Source organism: Osmia bicornis, chromosome 13, assembly GCF_907164935.1.
Source record: "Osmia bicornis bicornis chromosome 13, iOsmBic2.1, whole genome shotgun sequence".
NCBI classification, from domain to species: domain Eukaryota; kingdom Metazoa; phylum Arthropoda; class Insecta; order Hymenoptera; family Megachilidae; genus Osmia; species Osmia bicornis.
The window spans coordinates 4,121,727-4,138,953 of NC_060228.1; the positions used below are offsets into that span (position 1 = coordinate 4,121,727).

The window sequence follows — 17,227 nt, forward strand, 5'->3', positions numbered from 1 at the left end:
CAAGATGTTAGTGTCCTTATGTCAATTGAGACTTTTGATGCAAACATCAACTACCTCTATGACCTCAGTACCGAAACCCCTCAAGTACTTAAAGAACTCCTATGAACCCTTGAAGAATGCCTACAATAAAATCCAAAAGAAAGACGTGCGACGTCAATTAGCAGAAGTGATTAGCGTGTTATCACTGGCGGCAGCACCTGCTGGGGGTAAAGAATGCCTGAAATACTGTCTCGAAGGTGCAGTGAAGAATCCTGGGGAATGGGGTCACGAATATGTAAGGCAATTAGAAAATGAAATTGTCGATGAATGGACGAATTCTCCCGTGAAAGATGAGGATCGTATAAGGTATCTAAAAAAGGCTCGTTAAGTTAATTGGAACCTATGATCTAATTGGACTCTAAATTGATGATCTCAGGCAACAGTTAACACCTTTGGCGAAAAGCATCGTCAAGTTCGACATGAAACACAACGCAGAGATACCAGGATGCGATCTATGCTTGGAAATCGATCAGCTAGTATTCCTCAATGATTATTTAGACAGCACGAATTTTGAGAGGGTCTGTCGTTATTTAGAAGGCTGTGCAGCCTACAGGTGAATCATATCAGACATAATTATCTTTGATCTTTCTATACTGATAAAATTGGGGAATTTTCAGCGAGGACATGGAGAAAAGGCAGATACTTCAGATAACATTTGGATATTATTTAAGATTCAAAGAATACTGCAAAGCAATGTTAATTGCTCTACAACTTGGAGACTCGAACCTTGTGCACCAGTGCCTGACTGCATGCCCTGATAATCTCACCCGGAAGCAATTAGCGTTTATACTAGTCAGGCAACGGGTATTATCATTTTCCATATCGCAGGAATTCAAGGATCGCGTCTATCTACGAGATAGATTCTAAAGTTAAGAAATATTCTCTTAGGATAGTCCTTTGAAGAAGGAGTACCAGGGCAAGGATGCACCGGATATAGAAACGATCCTAAGCAACAGTCACACGAATAGTCACTTCCAGGTACTCGCAAGGGAACTCGACATCATTGAACCCAAACACCCAGACGATATCTACAAAACCTGGCTGGAGACCAGCACGGTCAGAAGGACCGAGCACGACTCTGCCAGAGCGAACCTAGCTTCCAGTTTCGTTTCCGGTTTCGTTCACGCTGGATTCGGTCAGGATAAACTAATGGCCAACGCAGCAGATTCCTGGGTTTATAAGAACAAGGTTTGAAAGTTGGAAATCTCTACGAACGTACATTAATCTTAGATCTCTGCGTAGGATCACGGAATGCTATCGGCTACAGCTTCCTTAGGGTTAATACACATGTGGGACGTGGATGGTGGTCTAGTACCGATCGACAAGTGAATCTCATATCTTTTTCATTGACTTATGAAAACTGTAGCTCGCGATCGACGTTTATAATTATTTATTACGTAGGTACCTTTATACGAACGATGACTTCATCAAATCAGGCGCCCTACTCGCTATAGGGCTGGTCAATTGCGGGGTTCGAAACGAATGTGACCCAGCATTAGCTCTTCTAAGCGATTACGTGCTGTCTGATAACGCCACATTAAGGATTGGAGCTGTTTTGGGACTGGGTTTGGCTTATGCTGGTTCGCAGAGGTCCGATGTCACCGAACTTCTAACTGGGGTTCTAGCGGACAAAGCGAGTGTGTCTATTAACCCTCTCGAATTATAATTATTTGAGAAAATTAAATTGAATAGTTTTTTGATATTTTTCAGCCACCATGGAAGTGGTATCCCTTGGTGCAATCGCGATGGGGTTAATAAACGTCGGTTCAGCCGATGCTGACATCTCTTCAACGATTCTACAGAAGCTACTAGAGCTAACACCCCAAGAACTATCCAGTACTTATTCCAGGTTGGATAAATAAATAAATGATATGTATACCTACTGTGAGTTGCTCATTTGCTCCTGTAGATTTCTGCCTCTTTCGCTGGGGATGATCTACATGGGCTGCAGAGATATCATAGATGCTCCATCAGCTGCTCTCGAGGTTTTACCTGATCCCTACAAGCTGGCCTCTCAAACCATGCTGCAGGTGATGTTCATACCAGGAATCATTTATGAATTTTACTGAAATGATTGCTTTTAGGTGTGTGCGTACGCTGGGACAGGTGATGTGTTGATCGTGCAGGAATTGTTGCGAATTTGTTCAGAACCAGTGAATGGTGAAAATGTATCCAACACCTCTATTAGGACTTCGGTTACCAGTGGCGGTGATCTGCGACCTAGAAATGGCGAATCGTCAGAGAAGAAAACGAAGAAGTCAGAAGAAAAGATGGAAGGATCGAAGTATGATTGTCTGTTGAATTTACCCAATTTATTTACATTCATACGACGCTTCGTGGTTTCAGGGATATTGGATCGTCTCAGGCTATAGCGGCTCTGGGCGTCGCTGCTGTTGGTCTGGGAGAAGGGAAGGAAGACTCGAGGATTTTCGGTCAGGTCTGTCATTTTCTTCTCTTCGAAACTGATGCTATAAACAGGGAAGAAATGATTTTATTTTCTAGATCGGCAGGTACGGTCCTATATCCGCGAGAAGAGCAATGCCACTTGCCCTAGGCTTGTCCTTCCTGTCCAATCCAGACCTATCAGTTTTGGACGTTTTAAATAAATACAGTCATGACAATGATGCTGAAGTTACGAACAACGCGATCTTCGCCCTTGGTCTAGTGGGTGCTGGAACAAATAACGCTCGTCTTGCTACCATGTTGAGACAGCTGGCTTGTTATCACGCGAAGAATCCTCTTCATCTGTTCCTCGTTCGAATATCCCAGGGGCTGGTGCATCTTGGAAAAGTAATTCGAGTTAGAAATCCTAATTTCATCAGAAATTTATTATTCATGCTATCCAGGGAACGTTGTCCATATCTCCATTGCGGCATGCCTCCAAAGTCCTTGATCGAACTGCCTTGGCTGGACTGATGGTGGTCCTGGTAGCCTTCTTAGATAATCAGAACCTGATCCTGGCCAAATCTCATTACTTAATGTATTGTCTAGCTCTTGCAATGGAACCAAGGTGGTTGGTTACCTTGGATGAAAATTTGCAGGTATCGTTGGAGGAACCGATTAACAGGTTCTCTGTAAATTAAAAAATTAGAAAATGATTAATGATAATGATTTGTCAGAGTCTGCCAGTGTCGGTGAGGGTTGGTCACGCCGTGGACATCGTTGGAAAAGCTGGGAATCCTAAATCCATATCTGCTGGTTACGTTCATACGACTCCAACGTTGCTTTCCTATGGAGAAAAGGCAGAGCTTGCTTTAGACGAATACGAGGCGTTGTCCAATGTACTTGAAGGCTTCATTATTCTTCGAGAGAAGGTGGCTGCTTCGTAAAGTCGATGTTAAAGGAAACGTTGAAGAGAGGGAAATGAATTTTATTTCAATAGAATAAGAAACATGGTCAGAACTAGGAACCTTAACGCGATACACTGATATCTATGGTATTTTTCAAGCAGTTCTGTAACAAAATAGAGACGAAATTTGTAACGCTTACACGCAATATCTCGTCAAAGACGCGAGCAATCAGCGTATTGTATAGGTTTGCATTTATTTAACTTCAGAGACTAGCGGAAGCAATGTGCTGTATACAACGGAAACATACATCGGTTCGCATTGCACGGTAGAAACAGGTAGAGACAACGGTGCACCATGATCTGACAATGTCACGGTAGGTCTGCTTACGAATCGTCATAAATAAAATACATCTTAACCCTTTAACTGCGAATGCCGTGTACGTACATCCAATAAATAAAAAAATTCTAAGTAATTTAAACTCTGAAAAGAATTTTTCTTTGTCGATCGAGCAAGCTACAGTTAAAGGGTTCAATTAAAAGAGGAATAAAAGAAATAAACGGAACAAGCAAGATATAGAAATAAACGCGAAAAAATAACGGAAGAAACGTAATGAAAGTAACCCCCGAACAAGCGATACTTTACAAGAAATTCGAGCTAACCGTGTTTGCTAATGGTAAAAGTCTGCAAATTAAAGATAAATATTGCAGTTTATTGATTTCGATAATGTGTACAAAAGCGGACCACAAGGAAACGAGCAACGATTATTTATCGTGGATAAGAATTGTGTGTCCTATCTGCTTTCATTATTTCTCGCCACGAATACGCATAAACGTCTGTGCATATCAGTTTCTTCTGCCTGTTCGTTAACAGGTTCGCAAATACACAAGATCATGGAGCACGTTCCCATATTCTCGTTAACGAAAGCGACGAGAAACTCTCCAGGAAATTGTCGGATGCTCTTGCAAAGAGAAAACTATCGACTTTTCTCGTGTTAAAAAAAAAATGTCCGCTGACATTTACATATATAGGCACATGACTTAGGGTAAGTGGCGAAGTGTAGAGTGAAACACGCGTTTCTCGACTCGTTCTGTCCTTTTTTTTTTAGTTTTCACGTAAAAACTTAACACTTTGACGGCCGAGCATATCGTGGAACCTATTGTAAGTTTTCTTTTGTATCTAACAACAGATTACTATTTCAAGTTGTGCTGTGAGATGATTAATTTAAATAAGATAAAGAAAGTAACGCTGGCTGTCAAAGTGTTAACATTAGCTCGATTAAATCCAACTGTATTCACGCTTTTCCTTTCTCTCCCGCAAATATTCAGCTTGCCGTCTGACGCATCCACGCGAAATAGACTGATTATAAAATCCGTCTAATGTTTTAATTCAAGCACGGATATGATTTCCCCTGCCCCGCAGAGCGTTCTTCGTGTATTCGATACAAGCCAGATAAACTGTCCAGACGTGCTTCAATATTATAATTTAACAACAGGCACACTGCCTGTTAACGAGTGTTAAAATTGAGAAATATAGTTTAAAGTCAACGACTCGATGATACATGCATTAATCACGTCACTCGGCAAGCTGATCTTTCTACTTATATCATAAATTTCTCATGTTCCTTATAGTAAAATATAATAATAATATAATCATAATAATAATAGTTAAAACTTAAATCATAATAATGATAGCTCCTATGATAGTAACGCTTTCGTGTTTATAACCCTTTGCAAATAGTATGTGTGTCTTGTGATTCAAGCGAATTCTCAAAAATTGTATATATGTATGTTTGTTTTTTTATATACCTCACTTCTCCGTACTTTTGTTGCTGCTTCTTTCATCCACCATAACGTACTCTTTCTTTTTTTTTTATTTACAACAACGCACGTGCATTACGAGTATTACCATATGTCCTTTAATAATAATTGCTTTTGAAATATCTTTTTTATCCCTTCCTCTAGCGTGCTCCGTCGACGCGTCCACGAGTAAGCTTCTAAGTCACGATAAAGGTTTTTCGTTAAATGGTAAAATTTCAGACAGCTACACCCTTATAATGTTACCCTATCTACCCCGTTCTCTTTTCCCCTCTTCACGGTCGTTAGACTTGAAATTACACGCTAGAAGAATTCTCTCTTCGAAGAAACCGTTCTCTAAAACGGTCACCAAATAGGATTCCACGTACATATACAGATATATGTATCCCCTTTAACTCTATCTCATTGACAATCGAAACACTTGTCGTTAACAACGATAACTTTTATACTCTATCGTCGATCCGATACGAAATGTTCCTTCCCCTTCATTTTATTCATCATCATTTAGCAAATCTTGTATATGCTAATCGCGTAAACGAATAAAACACATTTATGAACAGCAAAGATTCTCCCGCAAGGCGCCCCGAAGTCACAGGAATATTTAATATGAATTTTTATCAACGATCAAGCTGCCTGTGGATTCGTTGCTGAGAGAAGAAAATTGACGACGAATGGCAGTGCTTATTTGTGTATATGTCTTACTATTTTCTTGTAAATGAACCGCGGTTTTATACGTGTCCTGTGTAATGTGTGTATCTGTGTGTATATGTGTAAACGAGCGTGTCGTGTCACACGAAGATTCTCTATGAATCATTGTGAACGTCAGTGACCAACGACAATCGCATGATGATATTTGTTCGCGTTTGAAAACCGCCATGGTTCGTCGGTTCTTTGAACACGTGTTCCCTTTTCCATGATATACCTACCACGCTGAAGGAATGTACACTCTATAGCACGGTAACACAGTCGCGACATGATGAAGGTAATAGATAAGTAGAACGCGTAACGTGAATATGCTGCTGGTTAGAACAGCCGGGCACGTCTTTTGATTTCGTTACGACGCCACTGGGGTAGTCTGTAGAATTCGGCACGGGTACACTGGAGGACTGCCTCGAACTCCGCGTCGGCAAGGTGTCGCTGGAACATAAGAAATTAGCAAAAAAAAAAAACGCAATGTGGGTGGCCACTTTGGTCCCAGGCACAGTCCACGCTCACGGTTCCACACTCACGTTCTCTGTTAGAAAATCATTTGTTCCATTCGTACGTATTTTAGGAATTAATTACCTCGAGATTGCAACGATCCACGTCGGCTGGCAGCCTGTAGTTAGTGATGACAAGTAAGTGATAAGGATAGAGTTTCGGTGGTTCGGATGGTGCTGTACCCATATCTGGCAACGATCTCCTTACGTGATGACCCCCGTGGCTTCCGACTACCGAACCTAGCCCACCTGTATACGTGGTGGACGATGGCAGCATCCCACCATCATTCTGCAGCACCGATTCAAATGTTAATTTTAATATAATACAGTATTCTTGCCTGGTGATGAGCGTCAATAGCAGTGCACTTCTCAAAAAGTGTCTCGCACAATTATTAATTTTTGAAAAATTCTATTACTTTGATCATTTATTTTTTCTTTCAACAGAATTTTAATTTAGAAATCAAATTTTCCTTGTGCGAGAACTTGGCTTTCTTGTGTAGACAGAATCGAGCTTCGCTCGTTATAAAACCCAGCAGTTTTGCAGCAACAAAAGAATCAATGGAACACCGCGTTTATTAATGGCGGGTTACGCAAACAGGTTGAACCGTAACCGGCACCCCGTTTGCTCGTATTCAACAGAGATCAATGTGAGACAGAACTACAGCTAGACTGAAAGACGCGCCATTAAAACTGGCACTCGTTAATTGATTAACCGACGTTGAATCCCGTAGCGAAAATAATGTTAAATTCGTTTCGTTCGTTTTCTTGGAAATGAGAATGATTTGCATAGGGTACGCACAATCTCATGCACGTCCAGTTCAGTTTAGACATAGTTCCGTGTTCATTACGTATGCACAGTTATGCGACAGATGCAGAACTTCGATGCAGAATGTTATGCAGTCAAATCATGTGAACACCGCGGTACATGTCAGTTTCGGTGACGTTATTCGAAACACTGAGCGATTTCTTAATTACACGTATTGATTGTACGGTAATAAGATCGCATCGTGTTATCGTGGTGACAACGAAAAATAAAAGTTGCGTTAAGTCGTGTCAACAGTCAGAAGAAAAAACAAATATGCTACATATAGTCCTCGATGTATCGCGAACAAAAGATCTCGGGATCTAATTTGAGTTTCTCGTTAAATAAATCAAATATGCAAACTTCAAATATCAAGGCAACTAATGAAAAAATAAATCAAAAGATGCAGAAAATAAAAAAATAAAAATAAAAAATGAGTAAATAAATCGCAGCAAATGTACAGCAGTATACATGCGTAAATTAATGTACAAATTTTTATGTACAAACGTATCTTACATCGCAACAGCGAGAGCAAACTATAATTCTAATTATGTACAAATTTTGTCGATTAATTGATACGCAGGATGATTCACCTTATCGTGATTTATTTATAAGATATCGAGGCGAATCATTCTGTATAACAATAGTGAAATACGTTTTTTTAATTCTACGGATAATTCGACTGCTAGGATTAACGCGTTCATGAAAATGCTGGTTAAATAATTCAAATGCAAAACAAGCTACAAACCATGCTAATTCGCCGGGAGTAGTATGGGGCTGTGGTACATACCAATGCCCGTCGATCCACATCCGTGATGCTGCCTGTTGATACTAAAATTTTGGGAAAAAAATGGGAAAGAAAACCATGTCAAACCATGTTGCACAAACCATTTCGATAATGTTAAGTAACAATCTTTCTGTTGATCGATCGATCGTGTTCCATTCTGACAGAAAGGAAAATACAAAATTATACGAAAAATTGTTTTACGAATAAAATGAATTGATCAGGAACACGATCGATTCGATACGTGTGTCACTATAAGCGTATTGTTCGATGATTATATTGTACATATGACCTGAATCAATTTCTAAGCTACACGATATGTCTCAGCGAACAAAAATTCGTAATCTCATAAAAGAAACTTAAAAAAGAAAGAAAAAAAAAAAGAAAATCATGTTACTGGCGAGAAGGTGATACTGTCACTTGGGCACACTATAAATCCGCTGGTTAACGATCAAACAACCGTATTATGCAATCTAACGATCGTACCACCGTCGATTAATTAAGAAACAGGCTTAATGTTAAAAGAAAAAAGAATAGTGACAGTGTACGATGTAGCAAGGATGCATTAGTAAAGCATGCTGATATTACGAAGCCGTATTATAATCGAAAAATAGTAATCGAGAATAGAATAAAATTATTTTTTTCGTGCTTACGTTTTGTTATGAGAGACACGGTCTCAAAGAACGAGGACCATGTTTCAACGCAACGCCTCTACTCGTGGATAATTAAAAGGAAATAAAAATTAAAAAAAAGAAAACTGAAGCTACACTGTGAGTTGCACCGAAGTTGTAGCACTGAAGTTGGCGCACTAACCACCTTCACGCCGCATGCTCCTCGCTGATTGGCTCACCGACGCGGCGCGAATTTGTTAGCGCGACAACTTCAGTGCGACAAGTTCGATTTGAAAATACCGTACGAAATATAAAAAGAATAAGAACGACAACAGAGAACCATGTAATGATAGGTTTCTTTTTTTTCTTTTTCTTTCTTTCTCTGGAGGTTTACTCACTATCTGATTTGCCAGACGAGAAATCAGTGCTGTGCGTCTTGTCTCCCATCCCACTGTACGAATAATCACCCTAGACGACAGAAAAGTGTAAATCTTAGAAACAACCTGAGCTATGTCGATCGATTTAGCTCGACGAGCTAAAACATTGTATATTATATACATCATTTTTTTTTTTTTTTAAATAGAAAAGTGTGTATTGTAATTCTCTACAGCATTTTCTTGTAAAATCAGCAATAACGGTGCAAAAAAGATTTGGTCGTCGTTTTGTGACGCGGTGCAAGACTTACAGGGAGAGCAGATACAGAACCGCCGGTCGAGGAGAAGGTGTGACTTCGCGGTGCCAGACCGTACCCTGGCTTCGGGATGTGCCGAAGGGAGCTCACAACTGGTTTCAAATAGTCAATCGACAAGATATTACTGATTAGTTTCAACGAGAAATCATTGAGATCGTTCATTCCCATACGAATGCCCAACGTTCGCCAAAACTAGTAGGTTCTTCAAACATTTTGTACATAAAGGTGATTGTCAATTAAAAAGAAAGATCTATCCTACCTTTCTTTCATTATCATGAACAACGAGTCGAAACTATCGCGATGATCCTTTTATCAGACAAATACATATGTATATGGAAAAAAAGAAAAGAAAAATTTGCTACTGTGCGACGATGTAAATTCCCTTTTCTGAAATAATTTCTCGGGGTTTCGTATATCGCATCCCCGCGGCAAGAAGGGGTAGAAAGTACCCGATATTTAATGTGCACAAGCATTATTCCACGTGAAATTGTGCAGAGATAACGGCGCGTGTAATAACGAAGACCAACAACGATAAAAATAAATAATAAATAAAGTTGATATGGGTGAATATCCATGCAATTATCTCCATAAATAAGTATTCTATTATTTTTTTTTTTCAACTTGCTCCGTTTCGAGGGGGTAACAAGGTGCCCCGCTCGAAACATTTCTTGAATGGTTCGAAAAAATAATTACTTGAGCGGAATTAAAAATGAAACACCCTGTATATGTATGTACGAGGAAGCCAGCACCTGTGCGTGTAAGTACAATAAAACGTTTACTCTTCAATAAGCTAGAGAGAACAAAAAAGCATGCCTCCCGTGAAGACAAGTCAACGAATCATCATCATCATCATAATCATTATGTTGATCAAACTTTTCCTTTACCCGACGTCTGCTCTTGATTACTCTCGTCTTCGTTCTAAGACGAATTTCAGAACGAACGAAATTCGTCTGAAAAATTTCAACGCGAAATCGTAATTTTGACTTGAGATCAACGGTAGGTGGAACTGGAAAGTTCTCGGACTCACCGAATGATAGTGCCTAGCGGCGTTTGGAAGAGTGAAGGCGCGTTGAGTACCAACGGGTGGATAGTTTCTGGGAGCCGGGGAACGTGCCGATGACCTCCCAACTGCCGCCCCACGCAAACACAACACAAACACAAAAACACAAAAATAGAGACACGATGATACAAAGGTAGCTAATGTGAGGCTAACGCAGATAGCGGTAATCCTATCGAAATCTCTTCTTAACGACTCAACATTGGAAGATACGCGTTGAAAAGAAAAAAAAAAGAAACGAAAATATAGATCAACCTACTTAACGTTACAATGTATCCCGCATAAGCATTACAAAATCATATATGCAGTGCTGAAGATGTAATTGTCATGCGACGTAAACAACAAGTGGTACAACGCAAGGTAGAAGGTAATTATCCCTTTAATTTGCTAATTTACGATTATCTTCCAACATTGTAGTAGACATTCCAAAAGTATACATGAGATAGAATATAATGAATATCGGAGCGATGTGTGTTCGTGTGTTATGAACAAGTTGCCAAGAGTGAAGTCAGAATGAAATACCATGCCAGAGATTCTAACAGCTGTCTAAATGACGTACGATCACGAATGAAATGATAATGGGAATCGAATCGATTAGGCTACTCGAGAGGATGGAACCTTCACGCACGCTATAATATCCGGTACTCGTATGGCCAAAGATAAAATCGAAAGATAAAGAAGAGGCAAGCACATCGATGGTATATATACGGCCGATCACATGCAGAAGCGGAACAATACATCACCTGTTACATACGTTAATGGACGCCCAGTAGCGTGTGCGTTATTTTTTCGAAGGGGGATGCTAAATGCCATTATCTTTAACATTTCATAAACTCTTGCTCGAGTTTATAGACGGAGTGTCGTTAATCGAGCCTCACCCTTCCCACTGCTAGATTTCCGTTCCGTTTCACGATAGCAAATTTTTGTTTAGTAATAAGAAAAAGTAAAAAAAAAAAAAAAAAAAGTATAGGGACGATTTATTTTCATTCACCCGCCCCGCTTTAGGTCACTTTGGAATCTAACATCCGATGGTTACTTTAAAAAACACGGTACAGTGGTATATGTTAGTGTTATGTGCGAACGTGTGGACATGTATGAGATGATTATCACTTATGTTAATGAGACGATCGTGAAATAGCTATCGCTAAATCTCTACAAGATCGTTAAAGCTTACCGTTGTAACTTGGCCCTATGCTCGATCTATAACTGAAACCATCGTCGTCCTCCCAAGGTCTGGCATGATCTATATTCCTAGATGGTGCTGTATAAAAGTAAACGTAAACGTTACAACCGTACACTCTACATAAAACAGAAAAAAAAAAAAAAAACACACAAATTGTTTAATCGTATTAACATACATGCACCAACTGGACTCTCGTATCGCAGTCTGTAGGTCGGTTCCCTAGCAGCTGATGGTGTCCTGGAGGCATTCCTAGGATCCACGTTAGCAGCCTTGTGTCTCAAATTCTCTCGATCCTTTTCACGATCGTGCAAGAACACCTTCGCTATACCAGTGTCTATTTTACTTAACTCGTCCTGTTCCTTTTGCAGCTTCTCCTCCACCTCTTTTATATACGTTTTGTTGTCAACCTCGTCCTCGTCGTCCGACGCTGGTACACCCTGATTCGCAAACGGAATATCATCGAATCGGTGATTCAATATACATATATATAAAAGCGAGGAACGATCGAACACGATACCTTATATGTGTCGGACCATCGTCTACGTCTTTCTGGATCGGTATAAGGATACGGCGGAGCCGGGAAATCGTCCCTTTCGATCGGTGGCTTGGCTCCGGGTGGAGGTTTCATGGCGTCCGGATAATGCGCCAACTCTATTGGCTCGTCATTATCTACTTGACTGGCCGGTGACTTTGGTCTGGTCTCGCTGAGAGCATCGACCAGAGCTCGCATTCCAGATCGGCTACTACGTCCACCGCTGCTTCTTATCGAACGTGACGCTGAAATAAAATTGGCCGGTACAAGGATTTACCAGCCGTATCGTTCCCCTTCGACGATCATTCCCTACGTGTACCACGTTTTTCAACGACGACGCGAATGAAAAATAAACGAATACTTACAGCTAGGTCTATGAAAGTGCGGGCTAGTCGGAGGTTTGTCGTAAGGCTGTATCGGACGTCTCAAGTATCCTTGGCTGGGTGTTTCGGTCAAATACGAGTACGTATAAATCCTAGACACATCCTCGGATGGTCCGCGTCCGTATTCCCGCAATATCAGTCCAGGACTGCCGGTTCGTGCGGGGTAATACTGGGGCAATTAACACGTATATTATCACGGCTAGACTCGTGTTCTATTCAAATGGATCGTAAGCGTCTGTCATACCGCTAACTTCAGCTATTTACTCAGCAAAGGAAAATTAAAAAAAAAAAAGAAAGAAAAACTCAACGCGCTCAACGCCCTGTCAAGAAACTCGTCGAATATTCACCAAGGGATTCCGAGGCTAACAAGACACGAAGATCTCGCTGCCGAATAGAGGAAGCGTCACTTCCTTTGTCTCTTCTTCCCTTCATTTTCGAAACACTCCAGAAATAGCTCGGAGGTTAGCCGAGGGTTTGCGGGAATACGAATCAATGGGAAACCCTCTGATAGTTTCAAAAGTCCGCGGCTTGTACTTCCAACTATCTAGTAGTACAAACCACAATATCTGAAAACTGGGTTACGCTGGTAAGTGACAGTAAACCAATTGCTCTACCAATGTAACCTACGGTTTAGAACTTTGTTAAATCACAAAGATCACGAAGTTGAACCGAACTTAAATCGCATACATGATGTGGAGGGGGAAAAATAAGAAAATCAAAATTTCTAGGTGTTTCTTGATAGAGCGTGTGTGCTAGGAGATACGTGGCATACCTTGCGACTGAGGCTGCTGTAAGGGCTGCAGAGTGATCCGTTCAGGCTTGGCGTGCGTGACCGCAATGAAAACTATACACAATGACCGTGCGAAAAAAAAGTAAACAACGATTAAGAAAGCAATAATAAAAAAATTAAAAAAATTGTAAAAAGATTAAAATAATAAAATCAAATATGGTAAATTTGTTGAAGTATTATAAAATATATATATATACTTATATGTATACGTTATATATTTGATATCAAATTTCCGGACATCGAAGCGTGCGGCAAATAATACAACGACACATGTTAAGGAAGAAATGCATGGTTAAGAAGCCACATATCGTCGAACAGAAATGGAAACGAAGCTATACACAAAGCTAGTTTTACGTATGGTACTTGTAAAGCTCTAAAAATCTTCTCTACGCTAAATTTGTCTGAACAACCGACACAAAAATTAACCGAGCAGCAAAGAAACAACCTTTCACAACGAACGTGTCGTACAACAAGACAGCCCAGAATAAGCACGATGCAAGCTGAACTTCGGTGGGTGTTTCGGGTCACGATTTATTTTTCTTTTCGAGTCCGACAGCCATACATTCGGTTTCCCTTTCACGGCGATTCAATTCAAAGTAAATGCACGCGGTTTATTCGTCGTTCAATGACGTACGATGCAATTAAATAAAAAACAATGCATTCGGCTGACGATGACAATGAGAGGCGTGCAGACATCGATTTCGTACGACATTGATAATTTGAAACGTATCGAGTATTTAGGAGCAGCAAATGACCGCGTATGTTAACCACTGTGAAAACGAACATATGTCGCGATTTTGTTAAGCACGAAATTTATCAGAGAGAATCGTGAACACGATGTACAGAGCGTTGTGTAAACGACAGTTTAAAAAAGTTCTTCCTTTTATCAAATTATCAACAATTATACAACACCCTGTACATTTCCCTCGAAATACAGCTACCTTTATGATTCACCAACGACAAAATGAGAAATGATGAAAAATTCTACAACAGGGACGATTAACAGCGAATATACACTTGCACGTTATGATACAATCTATTATACAGGATCAATGTACAGTTCGCCGGTTAAGTAACGAGATTCACGTCCAGGATAAACGTAGATTTATTAGTTCGCGAGGTTCGGTAACAGTCGAGTCCTATTTGACTGCTTCTCGATATGTTCAAAAGTGATCGGCATATCGTCGAGAGTTGAATCGAATATCTTCTCGTACGATCTTACCTGCATTTCCGAGGCGCTGCTGGAAATCCGTTCGGATTCTCGATGTTGAGGGGTGTGAGCTTCACCGTGGCCGTTAACGATACCATTCGGACCACTGGGACCCGGTCCGCAGCGAGGATGCCATATGGCTGCACCTTGTAGGTACATTTCCTCCCCGTCGCCGAATGGATCGCCGCATTTGGTGCATCGGGCACAAGTTGGATGGAAATGATGATTATCGCCGGCTTGCAAGACTTTGCCGCTTATGTAACGATTGCAGTAGGCACATTTCACCCCGAATTGCTTCTGGTAATCCTTCTCGCAGTAAGGCACCCCATCTCTGTCGAACAGAAGCATCAATACCTTGCTGTTCGATCTCCCTATTCTATCTTTCTCGAATGAAATTATGAAATCTAGGTGAAACGAAACTGGAGTATGTTACAAGAAATTTCTGATTCGAAACTTTCTCTGATTCTAATCTAAAAACGCTGTTAACGGTTAAAAAAATTCAAACGTTTAATCGCGTTTCGTTGTTGCATGCAACTTTCGCCAATTTTGTTCCTGCTAATTTCAACGTCTGATGAGCATTTCAAACGGCGCGAGCAATTCGAGGCTCGCTATTTTAATCATGAAAGTGGATCTCATTTGCGATGCAATTTTTATCCGAGAAACGTCGACATTGATTTTTCAAGTTTAAGTGTTACTTAAGGGTTAACGTGACTGGACATAAATATCGTTTCCAAGTGAATTTTCCTCACTCACTTTCCCATGTACTCGCCATGGAGCACAGTGTCGCAGCTATGGCACTTGAAGCACCATACGTGCCACTGTCGATCAAGAGCGACCAAAGCTTGACCTTCTCGTAATTGGTTTCCGCAACCGGCACAAGCACCGGGGTCGGAGGGCCCGTCTCCGGATCCTCTGGTGGCAGAATTATTACCGACCGGCGTCGAGGCCTCTCGAACCGGGATACCAACGCATCGATGACACAGAGCTTGACCTATAGACAATGCTCGGTTAGTTGAGATTGAACAGATCCGGTCGACGATCCTCGCGGGACCGCGTGACGCATTCTGCACCGCTATTGTCTTTTATTCGAACGACGCGTATCTTCGCGGTTGATTCATCGCGGGCAAGCACTTTCACGCTTGTTTATCCGTTCGATTTGCGTCTCCTTTTAATATATAAATAGCCAGATGATTTCCAGACTGTCGTCTCGACGACACTGATGAATTTCACAGAGTAAACAAGTTCGACACGAGAGTTTTCCTCCATTTCCGTGCAACTAATTGCGTGCATTTCACAGGGTTCAAAGGTTGTAACAGACTTGTATCTGGAAATGATTCTCTAAAAATACCCGGTTTATCGGTGTGCAAGCTCGCGAAGGAGATCGATAGTACGATCGATCAATATTTGCACCGGCTACAATGATCATCCGAGGCGAGAAAAATTGAACTCGCGATAAGTTGGCATATTTTAAACCGTAATCGTTACAAGGACACACGTGCGTAACCTCGTTCGGCTCGACGATGATACACCTAAGTGGTAATTTGCCTTAACGGGCCTCATCGGTGCTCTGCGATTCATCCAACAGAATCATCCGTTCCTACGGGTATAAAACGCAGTTTACGGAAGGACTTACCTTGAACGAGGGACACCTTTGTCCCTTGGCCCAGCAGAGGTTGCCTGCATCTCTGACAGTGGAAACAGTTAGGATGGAAGGCGTGTTTGTCACCTGCGGTGACCACGTCGCCTTCGACGTATTCCCCACAACCTGCGCACTTGGTCCCCCAACGTTCCCTGTAATCCTGAAAAATAGATGAGGATTCATTTATTTATCGCGCCGCATTATGCGCTCCAAATGATCACGTCCTTCGAAGGTTTTTCCATCGTTGCGTGTTCTTGTTTCTCTGTTTATGCATATTTTAATACCTTGGTGCAGTAGTAAGAGCCCTCGCGTGCGAAGAAACCACCCTGCGCTAAGCTGGAGTTGCATTGAGCGCACTTGAAACACCCTATGTGGAAATACTTGTCCTGCACTCGTAGCACCTCCCCGCTGCACTTCTTCTTGCAAGACTGGCAGAATGTTTTACCTGTAACAGAAAATAATCGGTGGGGTATTATGAATACTGCTCGGTTTCTTACAACGAGCGACGAACAAGTGGCCTACTTTCAATTTTCGATACACCGAGAGAAACGCAGTCCGTTCTCGATGATACCCTCATTGTTCTTCGCTTATTTCTTACGCCGTATTGGACTTGTGATTAACGCGACGCTTAATCAGGCGACACGATTAATAAACTATTTTCTACCGCACGGTCTCGCCTCGCGACGCATATTTTTATCGCGATCCGTGAAAAGGGTACGGTCTTTTATTGAGGTTAACGCCGTCCCGTCAACCTAATTTATCAATCTTAATTCCAGCTAATTGCGTACATGTTTTTCTCCCACAGCCGCGTCATTTATATTCGACTCGCTCAGGAATTTCCACGAGAATCCGTTGCCTAATTTTAAACGACTCAATTTTATTCTCAGCGGTTCTTAGACGACTGTTTTTCTTCCTCGCAGCGCTTAGAAAGGATTTTTCGTATCGTCTGGGAAAGAATCCAAGGATTTCGCTCGAGTCGACGCTAATTAATAGCAAATGAAGTGGAACGGCTGGCTTGTTTTATACTCGCGCTGTTTGTTCGCAGGAAGCAGTGAAATGAAATAAATTCCTGTTGCAACTCTGTGGAAAGAAGCGGTCTTTGCGCTAATTGGAACGAGTATCAATTTCTATCTAATAAGAAACTTGGATCAAAGAAACCTTCCAGACAGAAATTATTCGCAATTATGCGGCTACCTGTTGTTC

The 17,227-nt window shown here is 41.2% G+C and overlaps 2 protein-coding genes across 11 annotated transcripts in view; one reads left to right on the top strand and one right to left on the bottom strand.

Moving 5' to 3' along the window:
- LOC114875868 (26S proteasome non-ATPase regulatory subunit 2-like) lies at window positions 1-4,485 on the top strand. The gene is made up of 13 exons (XM_029186661.2): window positions 1-345; window positions 416-592; window positions 657-843; window positions 928-1,227; window positions 1,282-1,364; window positions 1,441-1,676; window positions 1,750-1,888; window positions 1,949-2,069; window positions 2,124-2,323; window positions 2,386-2,476; window positions 2,542-2,829; window positions 2,886-3,080; window positions 3,159-4,485. Exons 1-13 carry the CDS (start codon window positions 5-7, stop codon window positions 3,366-3,368), a joined length of 2,568 nt encoding a protein of 855 aa, XP_029042494.2. The 5' UTR covers window positions 1-4; the 3' UTR covers window positions 3,369-4,485.
- LOC114875884 (actin-binding LIM protein 2) overlaps window positions 4,018-17,227 on the bottom strand; it is a 25,324-nt gene continuing 12,114 nt past the window's right edge. For 2 of the 10 annotated variants that reach the window (XM_029186691.2, XM_029186686.2), the window contains exons 2-15: window positions 16,309-16,469; window positions 16,019-16,184; window positions 15,139-15,376; window positions 14,398-14,716; window positions 13,158-13,229; window positions 12,368-12,554; window positions 11,988-12,247; window positions 11,646-11,907; window positions 11,462-11,548; window positions 10,258-10,358; window positions 8,938-9,007; window positions 7,893-7,975; window positions 6,428-6,631; window positions 4,018-6,280 (exon numbers count right to left, since the gene is read on the bottom strand). In XM_029186691.2, the coding sequence (XP_029042524.1) occupies window positions 6,167-6,280; window positions 6,428-6,631; window positions 7,893-7,975; window positions 8,938-9,007; window positions 10,258-10,358; window positions 11,462-11,548; window positions 11,646-11,907; window positions 11,988-12,247; window positions 12,368-12,554; window positions 13,158-13,229; window positions 14,398-14,716; window positions 15,139-15,376; window positions 16,019-16,184; window positions 16,309-16,469 (2,324 nt within the window). In that variant the 3' untranslated portion in view covers window positions 4,018-6,166. Of the gene's footprint in view, window positions 6,281-6,427; window positions 6,632-7,892; window positions 7,976-8,937; window positions 9,008-9,224; window positions 9,323-10,253; window positions 10,359-11,461; window positions 11,549-11,645; window positions 11,908-11,987; window positions 12,248-12,367; window positions 12,555-13,157; window positions 13,230-14,397; window positions 14,717-15,138; window positions 15,377-16,018; window positions 16,185-16,308; window positions 16,470-17,227 lie in introns of all 10 variants that reach the window. The other 8 variants (XM_029186696.2, XM_029186689.2, XM_029186687.2 and 5 more) reach the window with 8 other exon arrangements.

Coding starts and splice junctions, on each gene's coding strand:
- LOC114875868 (XM_029186661.2), top strand. CDS start 5: ATGTTAGTGTCCTTATGTCAATTGAGACTTTTGATGCAAACATCAACT. Junction 844..927: donor TTATACTAGTCAGGCAACGG/GTATTATCATTT, acceptor ATATTCTCTTAG/GATAGTCCTTTGAAGAAGGA. Junction 2,070..2,123: donor CCTCTCAAACCATGCTGCAG/GTGATGTTCATA, acceptor GATTGCTTTTAG/GTGTGTGCGTACGCTGGGAC.